Source organism: Haliotis rufescens, unplaced genomic scaffold (assembly GCF_023055435.1).
Source record: "Haliotis rufescens isolate VD_foot unplaced genomic scaffold, xgHalRufe1.0.p SCAF_23, whole genome shotgun sequence".
Taxonomy (NCBI): domain Eukaryota; kingdom Metazoa; phylum Mollusca; class Gastropoda; order Lepetellida; family Haliotidae; genus Haliotis; species Haliotis rufescens.
In genome coordinates this window covers 3187942-3204224 of record NW_025963924.1, presented here as the reverse complement: position 1 = coordinate 3204224, position 16283 = coordinate 3187942, and the positions used below count along the sequence as shown (strand labels likewise).

At 38.9% G+C, this 16283-nt stretch overlaps 1 protein-coding gene across 2 annotated transcripts in view; it reads left to right on the top strand.

Moving 5' to 3' along the window:
- The window catches only part of LOC124121768 (A disintegrin and metalloproteinase with thrombospondin motifs 9-like), a 168047-nt gene that overhangs the window by 115961 nt on the left and 35803 nt on the right, over positions 1 to 16283 (top strand). For both annotated transcript variants that reach the window (XM_046484832.2, XM_046484833.2), the window contains 4 exons: positions 986 to 1153; positions 1581 to 1820; positions 3131 to 3289; positions 4074 to 4253. In XM_046484832.2, the coding sequence (XP_046340788.1) occupies positions 986 to 1153; positions 1581 to 1820; positions 3131 to 3289; positions 4074 to 4253 (747 nt within the window). The remainder of the gene's footprint in view (positions 1 to 985; positions 1154 to 1580; positions 1821 to 3130; positions 3290 to 4073; positions 4254 to 16283) is intronic.

Sequence of the window (16283 nt, the reverse complement as noted above, 5' to 3'; positions counted from 1 at the left end):
GTCACAATGATACAGATTAATTTGTGTCTTCTTTCAGGGGCCTACCATTAGATATTCCAGTGGGGGAAGGATGTTTTTTTTCATAACTGCTTCAAAACATGCAATCATTCATTTCAAGGTGGGGGGCACGGGTGGCCCAGTCGTCTAAGGCGCTGCAATTCGCTGTGCAGAGTTGTGTCCCTTGGGCACGCCAGAAACCTATGATTGTGGGTTCGAATCCCGGTTCGCCCCGATTATGTTTCTAGGTTTGTCAGCACCATACCCGTGCTCGTGGGTTTCACCGAAGTGGTAAACGTCTGAGACTTGCATCACTTCGGGCTTTCCTCCCACATTAAGCTGACACGCCGTGATATAACTGGAATACTGTTAAAAGCGACGTTAAACCCAACTCACTCACTCACTCACTCATTTCAAGGTGGAGAGGAACAATTTTTGTTTTCATGACACATTTGTGTCTATTGAACCCAGCATGCCAAGTAAACAAATTTTATTTGATCTAAAACCCAAGGCAAATTTCTTTTTCTGGAAAAGGTAAGGTGAAATGAGTTTTAACCTCAAGTGAAGGTTGTTGCAGCTAAATAGCAATGTGTGTGTGTGTGGCTGCTTGTACTAGTCCACTGAGATACCAGTTTAACATGAATACTACACTCAGACACAGTATACTCTGAGCTGACCAGTCCTTGTTTTAGCCCCTTTATCCTGAGTCAGGCAGGGTAACAACAAGTACCATCTTTTAATGTTTTTTTGTATGAAATGGCTGGGGTTTGAACCCCCGACCTTCTGCTCCCCGGGCTGACACTCTATCCACTAGACCACAGAGGAAGTCTTTTCTGAAAAAGACATAAATTACTGTGAAATGTCGAATCTTGGAGCACATGAAAATGTATCATGTTTACAATGCTTTTATAACAGAGACAGTGATCTTATTAATTTAGACTATTATGTTTAACTTTCTTATTTATATATCCATATGTACTGATTGTAGTGTTCCACAACATGTGGTCCGGGGCTGCAACATCGCTACGTGAGCTGCATGAACCACCGCGGCCACATCATGGACAACACCATGTGCAACCCGCACCACCGCCCCGCCAGCAAGCAGGACTGCAACAACAAGGCATGCGGCATCTGGAGGCAGGGCAAGTGGAGACCTGTGAGTAGGCCCTGGATACAGTTCACACTTGTTAATCAGGACAGGTTGTGTCAGTCGATGAGTCTTCATTTACAGTTTTATTGATCAACAAAGCTGAACTATTAAGGTTTAAGTGATCGGTTAGATCATGCAGGTGTTGAAGGTCATGTAAAAGGTGAAGGTCACATTGAAGGTGAAGGTTGTTTTGGGTTCTATTACGAAAAGTAATAACTCACCCATGTGCGACATTGTAAGTTTAACATAGATTAAATACAGTTGTTATGCTTGGATGGCTATATTAAAAAATATAACTTGATTTAAGAGGATTCTCTTCATGGCATAATGAACGCATCATGAAATCTATGTTAAAGTATTGCAGTTGTGTTTTTTAGGGATTGGCCCACAAAAACATTGCATTATGATCAATCTGACCACTCCTTCCCTCCAGTGTCCTGTGACATGCGGCACCGGTGTCCAGACCCGCTACGTCGCATGCATCATCCTTGACAATGAAACCTCCAACCAGAAACACATGGCAGACTACATGTGCGACGCCACCTCGAAGCCAGACGCCAAGAAGAAGTGCGACATGGGCGACTGTCACTCCATCGAAGAGTTGGACATCGCAGTCATCACCAGCAACACGGTGGAGAAGACCAGTCACTGGAGAGTCGGACCCTGGGGACCGGTACGTGGCGGACCATCACCAAAGTCATACAAACAAACCAATGTCATCAAAATTATATCATCAAACCCATGTGTCATCAACATTATATGATCAAAGTCACATGATCAAACCCATGTGATCAAAGTCATATGATCAAACCCATGTGATCAAAGTCATATGATCAAACCCATGTGATCAAAGTCATATGATCAAACCCATGTGATCAAAGTCGCATGATCAAAACTATATGATCAAAGTCACATGATTAAACCCCTGTGGTGAAAGTCATGTGACTAAAGCCATGTGATCATATCAATGGTGATCAATGTCATTTTTCAAAATCCATGTGATTCAAATCACATGATCAAAATCATGTGACCATATCAAAGATCAACCTGACAGGGACCTCTTGTAAGTAAGCACCTTGCAGAATACCACAAACATCAAGGCTATAGGAAGATGGTCACTGAAATAATGATGATACTGAATATGAGGATGTTACTCTCAAATGTTGTCATGTTAACCAAAAAACAATTCAAAGAATTTGTCAAGGAATTTCAAAAGACATTAATTTTCTTTGTGCCACATGCAAATGATTCATGAATATCATGTTGTTCATTTTGAAATTGACCCATGAGGATCCGGGTTAAAATAAGTCTTCAGCAACCCATGCTTGTCGTAACAGGCAACTATGCTTATCATAAGAGGCTACTAACGAGATGGTTGGCCAGGTTGATGCATTTCATCATATCCCAATTGCGTGGATCGATGCCCATGATTTCAATGACTGGATTGTCTGTTCCAGACGTGATTATTTACAGACTGCTGTAATATAGCTGGAATGTTGCTGAGTGCGACGTTTAACAAACATCAAACAAACAAACATTTTAAAATCCATGGGATCAAAGTCATATTGTCAAACCCATATAATCAAGCCTTGTGATCAGTGTCATGTTCAAGCTCAAGATATGCGCACCGTGACTGAGATAGTGAGGATAACTAATTAAGAAGATGTTGATCTCAAATGTTGTGATGTTAACAGGGGCGGTTGGGTAGCCTAGTTCGCTCGTCACGCCGAAGACCAGGGTTCGATTCCCGACATGGGTACAATGTGTGAAGCCCATTTCTGGTGTCCCCCGCCGTGATATTGCTGGAATATTGCTAAAAGCGGCGTAAAATCAAACTCACTCACTCACTCATGTGATGTTAACAATGAAACCAAATACAAGATTTTGACCAAAAAAATCAAAAGAAGTTCATTCTCTTAGTGGGTGATGCAGATTTCATTTTCTAAGTAGACAGATGACTGAGTGGCGTGTTGTGTGTTGCAGTGCTCCACGACGTGTAACGAGGGGCACCAAGGGAGGCTGGTGGTGTGTCAGGACGAGAACGGACCCAGCGATGGCTGCGATGAAAGAGTCAAGCCAGAGAAGAGGAAGATTTGTAACAGTGGACCGTGTCCAAGCTGGAACCAAGGACAGTGGGCAGAGGTCAGTATGTGCATACATTGGACAAGCTTCCTTGTGTGTCTGCTCTAAATACCAACAGATTTGTCGATACAATTTAATGCCATACTTTCTTTTGACAAGATGAACCAGAAATGTATTGTATGTAGTATTCGTAGTATTCACAGTAAATAAATATTTGTAGTATTGGTAGTATTAGTAGTATTAGTAGTACTTAGTCTTCATAGTAGTATTCGTAGTAGTATTCACAGTAGTATACGTAGTAGTAGTTGTAGTATTAGTAACAGTAGTAGTAGTGGGAGAAGCAGTAGTAGTAGTAGTAGTGGGAGAAGCAGTAGTAGAATTTTGGGTTAACTTGGATCCAGTATGGCATATTTCAAAGAATTGTCTCCCTTTAGATGTTCTAATAGCAGATTATCTCCCCTGATGTGTTTTCTCATGTCTTGCTCAACAGTCAAAACTCAGCTACTGTCAAGGTTTATTGTTTACACTGTGGGGACTCGGTACATATATTGTGTAAATAAATCAGCTGTTAACATCACATTGAAGTATGTAATACAATAATTAAATTGAATTAGTGAAAATTAACACTTATTTAGTGACCACTTGTGAAAAGTATTGTCTTGCAATATTATTTATATTTTATTTAGGCCAGTCACTATATTTTTTAAATATAATCCTTAAAATATAAAAGACCAAAGATCCTGTTGTTTTTTCTATATTGTAAGTCCTATTTCACAAACAACCAAGACATCTCATGATGTTTCTGTCTGCTGTTACTCTTAACTATTTTCCAATCTCCTGACAGTGTTCCTCGCCTTGTGGGGTTGAAGGTCAGCAGAGTCGAGCAGTCCGGTGCCAGCTGCCCAATGGTCAGATATTGGCGGACTCCAACTGTGACATATTCATCCGTCCGACTGATGCTCGCCTGTGTTCCGGGGAGTGCAACAGCTCCTCCAATCAGTGGCGGACTGAGCCGTGGTCCTCGGTAAGATATCACGCTTATCACAGAACTCACAGAAACAGAATGGCGTATGACAGGCGGCTTCGTCTGCTCCGACGTCAGTATAATCGCCAAACATGAAAATCGGCCTCAGATTGGTGATATGGGTTACCTCCCCTTCATAAGCCGCTTCTAGACAGAGACAAAAACGTTTTTGAGGCTATTTTCTATTAAAAATCTCTGTGTAAGGCTTTTTTTGAATGTGTTGATCTTTGTGAAATTTCAAACAAAATATATTTGTCTGAATATATCAAAATATATTAGATTCTTCACACAACATGCTTTGTTCAGTCATTGAGTTATTTTTATGTGAATATGAAAAACAAACAGCCGTTTCAGAACAGCTACTGTGCACATATATGTGATAAATACTTGTTGATTATGTCCAATAAATATTATGACAATGGAGAGATATGAATTCATCAATAATATGGATATTTCGAAGGTGATGATGAGCTTGATGTTGAGTTGTGCTGACTTTATCATAATATATATTCATCGACAACTGCACTCACGTTTTATTAACCAGAATATTTCCATCATTAATGGAAGTAAATAGTAGCCCAAATAAAATAACTCAAAATATGAATAAATAAGTAAAATAATTATTTTTACAAAATATGAAATAGATTTGAGTTATTAAAATGGTGGTTTAAAACCTCTCCCCACCCCACCCCCCAATTCAAGTGCTTAAGTGCGCATTATATATAAGAAAATATGGTATACCTCCCTGATAATTTTCATCTCTCACCACAGCAGCTAATAACAGGAACCGATGTCCATCAACACAATTTTATTTTTTAAAAACACCACCAAAATATCATCAAATTTAGTTTCATAATTAAAGTATGAAATAAAATATGAAATACAATTTCAAACTTTTCCAATGATTAGGTGAGAAGATATCAAATTCATCATAGAATATATGCTGTAGTTTCACTTCGATCAATATGAAAGCATTTCAACATTGTACATATTGATTGTAATTATTGGCAGGTGATGCTTGGTTGCCTTATGTGTGATTTCTATGCTTAATCTGGTTGTGAACAATAGAATATATGCTATTGTTATTGTTTTTCAACTCAGGTAATTGTTTTAAAGGCTTTTGTTGTTAAATAATGTATATGTTGTTATTTTGTATATTATTTATGTTTTTGTATGTTTATCTCATGTTTGATATGTAATGCTTCGTAAGATACGTGCAGGAACCAAGAGAAATATCATGACCAATGTGTAGAGTTGATTATTTTTATTCAGTCTTATTTGCAGTTATTAAGAGTTGGGATTCACTGTTTAACAGTCCCCTTAATTCAATGGACCCTAATGTTCCTGTTCAGCAATATTATATTGGTGGTTCAGCAAGGAGCTATTCTAGGCCTCCTACCACCCCTGCTCTTTTCTTCATATATCTGTATGTTGTCCAAACAAACATTTGGTCATGGTACAGATAAATCACATTCATCAAGGTTTAATGTACACAGATGTCTTGAACAGTTTGTTGGAAGAAAATAAAAAAGATAAAATGCTTCTTGTTTTACAATTTTCAAAAATATGGATGAAGATCTAACAATATATGTATTGTGGCCTTATCTAATTTTGGGGGGACTTTTTGCAAAATATTTGGCTCATCCATTAAACAAGCTGTATAGATATATATATATATATAACTGAAATACTGTTTCAAGTGGTGTTAAACTCCCTCACTAACTCATCCATTAGTTGAGCTGAAAGATTGACAAATGTGAGGTCTGTTCCATTGTGCTGTGAACAAGGAGTCGCGTTGAACCCAGACGGATATGATGACCAATATGCAGTGTAGTCTTTGATAGCCATTTAGAAGTTGGAAGAACATGAATACATGACACTTTTCATGGAAAGCAACTTCTTTCATTCTTTGTCGTGATGTTTCAGAGCTCCTTCTTGCTCCTTCACCAGCATTCTCCTAAAGAAGGAGCAAGAAGTAGCTCAGAAATGTCCTGAAAGAAGCTGCTATCCATAAAAAGTGTCATGTATTTAATGTGCAGTGTAGAATGTAGATTATTTATATTCAGTCGTAATTTTTGTGAGGTTATTAGAATAATGTGACTGAACTGTTTATAGTCTTCTGAAATCAACTGACTCCTCGTTCCTGTTCCTGTTCCTGTTCTTGCAATAGTTTGTTGATGGTGCAGCAAGGGGCTACTCTGAGATCCCTATCCTCTTGTAAACAGGCCCCTCAAGAAGGGTTGTCATGTTGTCTGATATGGTCAACGATTAGGCTTCAAATATGTGAATTGATATATATTGATATCAAAATGAAATCACTGAAGGTTGAAAGGCTTGATGTTCCCCATCACAGAGATGATGAGTGCAAATTTGCCTTGGTGTGTTATGATGATTTCATTCATATGTTGATGTGTAAAGTTTCCATTGAGACAGTGGTACGAGTTTGTGTATTGTTTCATGAGGGTGTTTCAGTGAGTGAGAGTTTTTCTTTACCATCGGTACCGTTGCCTGAGCGAGTTGGAACACCAAGAATGGTTGTTTTAAATAAAAACAGATGGAAATAGGTTAAAGGTGTATTTGGACTAGATAAAAGGTGTGCAGGCAAATTATGGGAAAGGTTTATTATTGATTCAAGACAGAGCTAAGTACCCTTTACATATTTTAGCCCCATGAAGATCTGGAGTAGAATAGGCCTTCAGCAACCCTTGTTTGTCGTAAAAGACGACTATGCTTATTGTAAGAGGCGACTAACGTGATCAAGTGGTCAGGCTCGCTGACTTGGTTGATGCATGTCATAGTATCCCAATTGCGTGGACAGATGCTCTTGATGTCAATCAGTGGATTGTCTGGTCCAGACTCGATTACTTACAGACTGCTGTCATATACATGTAGCTGGAATATTGCTGAGTGCGGCATTAACCAACAAACAAACAAACAAATAAATAAACAAGAACAAAAGAACTATACATATTTTAACAAAATATTCATGATGTGGCATTTCATGACAAAATGACCAATAAGAGTCATGATGTTTAATTTGTTTAGCAAAACCGAGAAAGCTGTACCACATGTCACCTCACTGATGAGGCCAGACCTTTTTGCTTCACTGTTTACCCATCTTCCTGGTCAGCACAATTCTACAAGCAGCAAAATATAAACAAAATTTACAAAATGTTGTCATGTGTTAATAGAGAAATTGTTTTTGCCTAAAAACACATGAAAACCAAAACCAAAATGATTTTCCGCTTTAGCCCTTGTGAGGGTTCCTGGTTAGATTAGGTCCCCAGCAACCTTTGCTGTTCGGAAGATGCGACCAAATCGATCAAGTGGTCAATATCGGAGACATGGCAGATGGAGTATCATTGGGGTGGGTCATTACTCACAATAACAATCACTGCATTGTCTGGTCCAGATTAGATTTTTTGCAGGCCATTATGCAGAGTGCTGCATAAACAACAGCAAGTTAAACAAATCAAGTTGAGCCTAGATTAATCAAACACTCAAAAATGATTTACAATTTTGCAAAATAGTTCTGTCTCATCCGTATGACAATTAGTTGGTCCAGCTGAAGTGAGATAAACAAATATGGGATCAGTTTCCAGTGGTTCTAACTATGCCATGAACGATGGAACGTGTTTCAGCAAAGTATTCACATCTGAAACATGCATGTAACGCTTTTATGGCGTGAAATTTGTGTTAAATATAGTTATACATAGTGAAAGAAATATTTGGCAAGACAGCTTCAATAAATGTTTGTTTATCAGTTAGAGTGTAAAGGATATTTGACCAAAAAGAACTTTTCTTTTTGTAATGATAACTTACTTCCTTTTGGCACGTCAGGCATCATAAACAAATGTTGAAAAAGGTTTTCGACTTGCTTTAGTTAAATAAACAGAATCTTAATCAAGATAGTCTGTCAAAGGCAAAAGTGTTTTTCTCCTGTTATCATTCATCAGCAACCTCTCAAATCAAATAGAATATCTAGCAATACACATCTTTTGAAATTTGTTGTCAAAATATGATCTCATCTTTCACTGAAAGGCCTGACATACTCAATGTATCTGGTAAATATTTAGATAGAAAAAATATTCTTGCGAAAATACAAGTGGCATATTTCTAGAAATCAAAGAAGTACACCATGCGAAGGCTTGAAGAAATAGGGGATCATAGTGATGCTATTTGCCACACAACTGATAAGGAATAGCCAATAATATTGATGCTATTTGCCATGCAACTGATAGTATTTTAAGTGAACCAGTTCACAGGAGTGTAGTCTGTTATGTCAGCCTTTAAATTTAGCTTGATATGATGGCTTGATAATTCTGGTGAAACTATAAACAGTGTTTATACTTAAGGATTACTATGATTATTAAAGTATTTGAAACAAGTCAGAACATGCCATCATTGTTAATATACACATTTGGTTTCACCAGTGAGTTGTACCATGTTATCTGTTGATATGGACTTCAGATCCATCACGGGTGTCCTAGTCATCTAAGGTGATGCAATTCGCTGTTCAGGGTTGCGTCCTTTAGGCATGCTAGAAACCTATGATCACAGGTTCAATTCCCTGTTCGCCCCTGCATCACTTCGGGCTTTCCTCCTGATATAACTGGAATACTGTTCACAGCAGCATCAAACCCAGTACCCATCCCACATGTAATGAGTGGAAAATATGGGGATTTGATGGTCACAATGGTAGCTTATTGGATAAATCTGCAATACTGCTGAGACATTGCTGAATTTAGTTTTTAGAAAATATTGCTGAGATAGGGTTGAAATATTGGCTTGATATTGCTGAAATATTGCAGTGATGTTGCTGAAATAAAAAAATGCTGCTGCAGTAATGATGAAACATTGTTGAAAAGTAATAACATATTACTGAGATGCTGTGAACTAAAGTATAGCAACTGGTTCCCTCCTCCATGACTTCTCTGAAAAAAGAAGACACGGAATAAGCAGGCAGGAAAGTAGTATCTCTAATTAACTCAGTAACAGGTGCAAGGCATCATCTTGTCTCGTCAACTAGTTATCAACATCTAAGGGTGTGCATGGGAACAAGAACATTCAGGAGTTTGTCTTAGTTTCTCATAAATTCCATGAAATGTTTTCTGTGGCATTTTTGTTAATTGCCTGATTAATACTTATGTCATTTGCAAAAGAACATGATTCATTTATTCTTCTTTTTTTTAAAGTCTTCAGTTGTCAAGTTTCAGTTTGAAGGAGCTGCATCTTTAATGACAAAAAAAGAAGAGTAAAATAATGTAATACGGCACCACTTGTCTGATTTCAGGAAGTATAAAAATAATACGTACATGTCTGTCTACATCAGATATACACCAAGAATGCCAAACTGAAAAGAAGCACAGCTTCATCGCTTTCTTAAGGCCAATACAGACATGAGCCAAACTAATATTTACCCATTTAATACCCTTGGTTCTGGCGCTGAGGGATATGAATCAGGTTTATGTCTTGACCACTGAGACAGGGGATGAGAAATCGCCTGGGTATTTTGGATGACCAAATTTGATACAGTATCTGTTTAGAAGACCCGTGGCTTAATCTATGCGACGGACTGGAAGGCATTATGTTTAAAATTCCATCGTACTCTGGCGTAGCTTTGATAATGGTTCTCTGCCCCGTGTAGACTATGTTGGATTGATGTTTGATTGCGGTTTGATTGTGGTTTGAGTGACTGCCAGATTGGCGCGTGTCTGGTGTGTGTCAGTGGGCTTGTTGCCAGCAAGGTCACCAGGAAGGTCACACAGCTCCAGCTTCCCCGGTGTTGATAACCTGACCCGCTTATGTTGTAGAACCATGTGAAACACGTGGAAACGTGGAAATGTACCGGTTGTGAGGAATTGGCAAACTCAACATGTGCTTTCTCAGCTAGTTGGCCTGCTGAATTGGCACTTATGTAAACCTGCATTGAGGTTGATGTAAAGGCAGATTTAGATGTGTGTTACCTCGGATTTTATCTGGTGTAGACAAGCATTTTGTAATTTGATGATGATTGCGTCTGCCTAAGGCTGAAGGGAGTAGAGTGGGATGGATGGGGTGGGGTAGGTGGGGTGGGGCAGGTGGGGTGGGGATGGTACTCTTCTGGTGGCCCACCTCATTCTGTTGCAGGGTTATTCACAGTGGTTAAATTGTCCTTTGATTGATTGGGACTTGGCAAGAATGTTGGGAGTCATGACTTGTCACAAGCTTCAGTGGAGTAGATACTTTGGATCACGTTTAAAGGAAAACCACTTTTGATCGAAGTCATTAAGTTCTCTACTTGTATTGTGGTCAAGTTGACCTGAAGTAGACAGGTCCTTGTGAGATGGGTTGTGGACAGGTCCTTGTGAGATGGGTTGTAGTCAGGTCCTTGTGAGATGGGTTGTGTTATGGTCTTTGAGATGGGTTGTGTTAAGGTCTTTGAGATGGGTTGTGTTAAGGTCCTTGTGAGGTGTGTTGTGTTCAGGTCCTTGTGAGATGGGATGTCATCAGGTTACTTGGGTTCTCACAATATCTGCGTGTGTGTGTGTGTGTGTGTGTGTGTGTGTGTGTGTGTGTCCACATGAATCTTCAATGGGTCCTACATTTGGTATAATCAATACAAGTTGTGGAAGAGGGAGAAATTTGTTTGCAATTTCTGATATGTTTATCCTGTGTATACATTAATCATCACCATGACAACTCGTGCATTTCATTTCCTAATGCTAGACGATGGCCACACTCTCTGATTGACAATGATATGTATATAGGCAGTAAACCATGTCCAACTTTGTTAATCTATTTTTGTATAAATATTCAGTATTACAGGACTTCATAAAGATGTAAAGTAATGTTTTTGAAATATTGTAGCACATGTAAATGTTAGTCCAATTGTTATATACCAACTGGTTGTTATAGCAATGAATGCAATATTTAGTATTCAGCACTGGTATTGTGCACCAGGAACATTTTTCATCCTTTCTTCACACCTGTTATAGAGGTTCCGTATTTTTATTGTATAAAAAACTTATTTTTTCTTACATATTTATATACACATATGATTAATATATCATACCAAAAGATACAGTTATTTTTTATCATTATTATTATTATTATTATTATTATTATTATTATTATTATTATTATTAAAAAGTAATATAAGCTGTATTTTGTTATGGTTAATACAAGTTCACTTAACGTTCAGTCACATTACCTGGATATATGTCATATAAGTTTGTAATGAAGGAAGGTTGCTCTATGTTACTCTGGTGGTGTATATATATTTTCAGTTTTATGATGGGTTTTGTATTGTTGATATATTGTTAATCATGATGATTTTTGTCTTTGTTATTTGGAGTAGCCCCAGATTCTATGTGTGCCAAAAATCAGCATAATGTATCAGCATTGATATATGTATATAATTTAAGCTGACTCTTTATAGTGATAAATCTCACTGTACATTTAACAGTTTGGGGATGAAAAGTCTCACATTTGCTGATTGCTGATAACTATGCAAGTGCAGTTCAAAAGGGAAATTAACTTTACTTATGACTATGATGAAACTCAAAATATTCTTTCAACATTGTGTGCGAAAATTTATGGAACAATTTTAATATTTTTTCAGTATTGAAACAAATGTATAAACAAGAACTTGTGAAAAATACGTATTACATGTTTATGAAAACCAATATGCAATGTTTAAGTGTCTGATAATATTTCCCCATGTCACAAGTCTCCAATTCCCCTACCAGTGGTTTGATGTGAGGGACAGAGCCTCCAATCTTATAGCACCCCACTGCTGTTCTGTAGTAAGTCGACCGCTAAGCTGGCTAAGCAGTACTGTACAGCACAGCTAGGCTAGCCCTGTGATGTAGAGGTACGAGAGACCTCGTGGAGAGGAGAATTGGCTTACTCGTTTTCCATCATGGCTCGGACAACGCCCCCATTGTCTACTTCCTGTCCGATCACTCCATATATCGACTTTCTTCTGCACCTGCTAATTATTATCAATTGTCTTTCCTTTACACCCTTTCCTGCTGATTTTGTCAATATTTGCCCAATCGGTGATGTGTACCGTTTCTTGTCCAATCAAGTGAGGTGGGAGGCACCCATAGGCGGTGCCTCTCACCTACAAACATTTTTTTAAAACTTCCCCTGCGTGACCTTTGACCCTGAAATACTATACGATCATGTAATTATAATTTATTAACTAAACTGCCGTAAAAGTCCATCAGAACACTGCTTGCTGAATCAGGGATATTCCCATAGGCTGGGCCATGGGGATGTCGCTTGGCAACCAAAAGCAACCATCTCATTGGTCATTTGTAAGTACATGTGCTATGAAGGACGTCCCCCTAGAAGCATCACATGCTTTCCCATCGTCATGGGTGGAGTGAGGGAGGAGCTGGACCACTTACAGACCCTGCCAACCACCTGTTGTCAAGCTCTTCCTTTCTCCTCCCCTGAAGCATCATCAATCATAGGACAATGCTACCTCATGTGGCTGTTCCAACAATCTACTACCCCCTCAGCAAAGTACAACTCCTGTCAATCCAAAAGCAACCCCCACCCCCCTCACCCATTCTAACCCCCCTTGATCACCCCCATGGTAGTCCCCTGTATTGGAATCACACAGCTGTAAAGCTGAGGTAATAAACGTCTTCCTCCCTCTCAGCAGAATCTGCAAGACTCTCCCCTCATCTAGACAAGTGATGAAATCAACTCGGTTTATCCAAACAAATATTCATCTGAGTAAAAAGTTCTTCCTAATATCTGAGATTACTGGTTAGAGTGGTCGTCATGTTGCTCTGAATATAAAACACGCCATCTCCTTTCCTTCCTATCAACAACCAGCCACCATGAAAGCACTTCACTTTCTTAAGCTAATGTGACTAGAAGTAGTCAGTAAGTACTCTTTTCTTTGTGGAGGAAAATTGGTTAACATTCAATCATTTATTCAAGACAGTGTTGAGAGGAAAATTTAAGTATGCCATGACTTTGGGAAAAACGTGTTTCTGATTCTGCAATTATTTGGAGCCATATCAAATCTACAAACTGTTTAATTGGCATTCTAGAATTTGGTGAGTGAATAAGAAAACTTGGAACTTCATGGATGATATTATGGCTGATGCAATAAACCAGAATTTGTTATCCGTGATGTTGTACATTTTCTATTTATCATCAAATCCACACATAATTTGCCTTAAATTGAAAATACTGTTTCATCATCTTGTAGAGAAAGTGATTTCTTACACATATGATTAGTTAGGGGACCCATGAAGATCCTGGTTACAATAGGTCTTCAGCAACCCATGCTCACCATAAAAGGCGACGATGCTTGTCGTAAGAGGCGACAAACAGGATCCGGTGATAAGGCTCGCTGGCATGGTTGATGCATGTCATTGTATCCCCATTGTGTGGATTGATGCTCATGATGTCAATTACTGAAATGTCTGGTCCAGACTCGATTATTTACAGACCGCCGTCATATATATGGAATATTGCTGAGTGGGCATTAAACAACAAACAAGAAAACAAGGAGGATTAATTAGAGTATGACATTTTCTTTTGTCTTAGTTTTTGTGTTTACAATTTCAGATATGATCAAAATACAATAAGGCAAGATTGTCTTCATAATTTTTGTAAAAGTGTTATATTTAGATCAGTACCAGAATATTTGTCACAAAATAATCAGTCATGAACTCATATAAATAATTATATGAAGTAAGTCCTGTTAATCTGCTCTTTGTAAAGCTGTGTCAGTAAACTACAAACTGCGATATGTTATTGAGCTACACTGTTGTATTGTACATGTGGGAAGTACATGGCCAGGCCAGTAGTGAGGTTGGGAGACCCTCTGTATAAAGATACAATGACCTTACTGTGTTATGACATATCGTGGACACATGTGTCTGACACAGTAGCGCATGGTGGCGCCCCCTGGTGGTACACAGCCAACACCAACTCACACATGTTGCTGGGTCACGATGCAAAGATTCGGGCACTGAACTGCCTTCCGTTTCTATATATTGGTTTGATATGTTTCTGTTTGAGAACAGTTTCGTTGGGCATGACAGGAAGGAATTGATGGGGTTTTGTTCGTGGGGGAATAATACTTTCATTGTAAGTGTGGACAATTGGGTTAATTCACTGCAATATTTGTGTTGTGCTCTTGTGTTGTTTTATGACATATTGTTTGATTAGACAGATGAATCATTGTCAGTAAGTTGGCATATTAGAGGTTACAGTGGAGTTCCTGAATGGTCGGAATTGTTTTGATATGAAGAAATATATTTTCCCTAGATTCAACTTAAAGGGTGTCTTGTTGATGATTGCATGCATATGGAGTCCTCTGATGAATATAACGGTGCACTGTGTGGGTTGACATTGTTCGCTTTCATGGAGGTCAGGGTACCCTGATAAAAGATGACATTACTTGTTTTCATGGAGGTCAGGGTACCCTGATAAAAGATGACATTACTTGTTTTCATTGAGGTCGGTACCCTGACTGACATTAACTGTTTGCATGTGAGAGATCAAGAGTTGCAGTTTTGACTGTTTGAGGGTGACAGTGAATTTCTGGTTTCATGAGAACATCTTCCTACTGGAAAAGGAGTAAATTAAAGAAGTAAGCTGATTGGTCTCTCTAGTGGAATGAAGCCCATGGCAAATACATGACCCCGGCGTGAGAGGCGGCCTCTGTCCAGATGGCCGGTTGCCGGTGTGGTCAGCTCCCTCCGCCTGTATATATACAGCTGACACCAATGTATACACCCTGGTTAAACAGGAGGCCTACAACAAGGTCTCAACCACTTTACTCATACCGTAGTCAAGGTAATAAGCCCAATAAGCACCCCCCGACCAACTCCTTGGCAGTCTGTTACCAATCTTCAAGTGGAAATTTTCATGACAGTATATATTTTCTGTATATTACAGAATGTTTACAGAAAACAGAAGTGTAATAGAGGTATATTTATTGTCTGGAAACCATTATCGAAAAAGTTGTATTATGGCAAATAGGGTTTACTGTTTCTCCCTGCTTTGCCTTGCCCAGTATAAATTAAAAATGTATGTCTCTGAAATGAAACTATTTAAAAAAAAACTTTTTTTCAGTTATCTTTACTTATAAAACAACACGAAGGCTCCATGGTACAATTTGTATTCCCAATATGTCGTTTTTCCAATTCGGAAATGTACTTGGCTAATAATCTCTGTGGATGAGTGTGTGGAAGTTTAACATATACATGTCCAATGTCAGGAACATGTTTCTAGACCCAGTATTAACTGTGTAGTATATCAGTAATACAAGACAAGGTTGTGACTGTTCAGGTGGGCCCCCTCTTCCATCATACAAGTGTAATGTACCCCCATTCCTCCACAACTCACCAAACACCCCCTTCTCCTCTCAGATGAGGCAATTATCTAATCTCCAAGGAGGACTTGTCTGCAGCCTCATCTAGCTTCGGAAGGCAACTAATTCCCAATAGAACAACCCCACATACAGCAACCTGTTAAGGAGGAATTGTCTGGCATGCATGTTGGTTTGTAGTGGCGTCCAGGTATGGGTTCTGGTCATGATTTTGATGCAGGTACACTTAGGGTCTGCGAATAGAATGCTTACAGTAGGATTCTAGTGGCTTTGAAAGGAAACCTTGAACATATATAAGGATGTTTTGAAATACCATTTGATTTTTCAATATGGCTGCTTTGTTCTTGGTCCCATCTATCATGCTCTGCACATCGTCCTTGATTCTGTGGATTGTGGGATGGAGATTAACCTGGCCTCACTCACTCACTCACTCACTCACTCACTCACTCACTCACTCACTCACTCACTCACTCACTCACACACTCACTCACTCACACACTCACTCACTCACCCACCCACTCACTCACTCACTCACTCTCACCCATCCACTCACTCACTCACCCAAACTCACTCACTCACTCACTCACTCACTCACTCACTCACTCGCTCACTCGCTCACTCGCTCACTCGCTCACTCACTGTTAATCAATGGATGGTTAGATTCCAGTACAGAAGAGTCATTC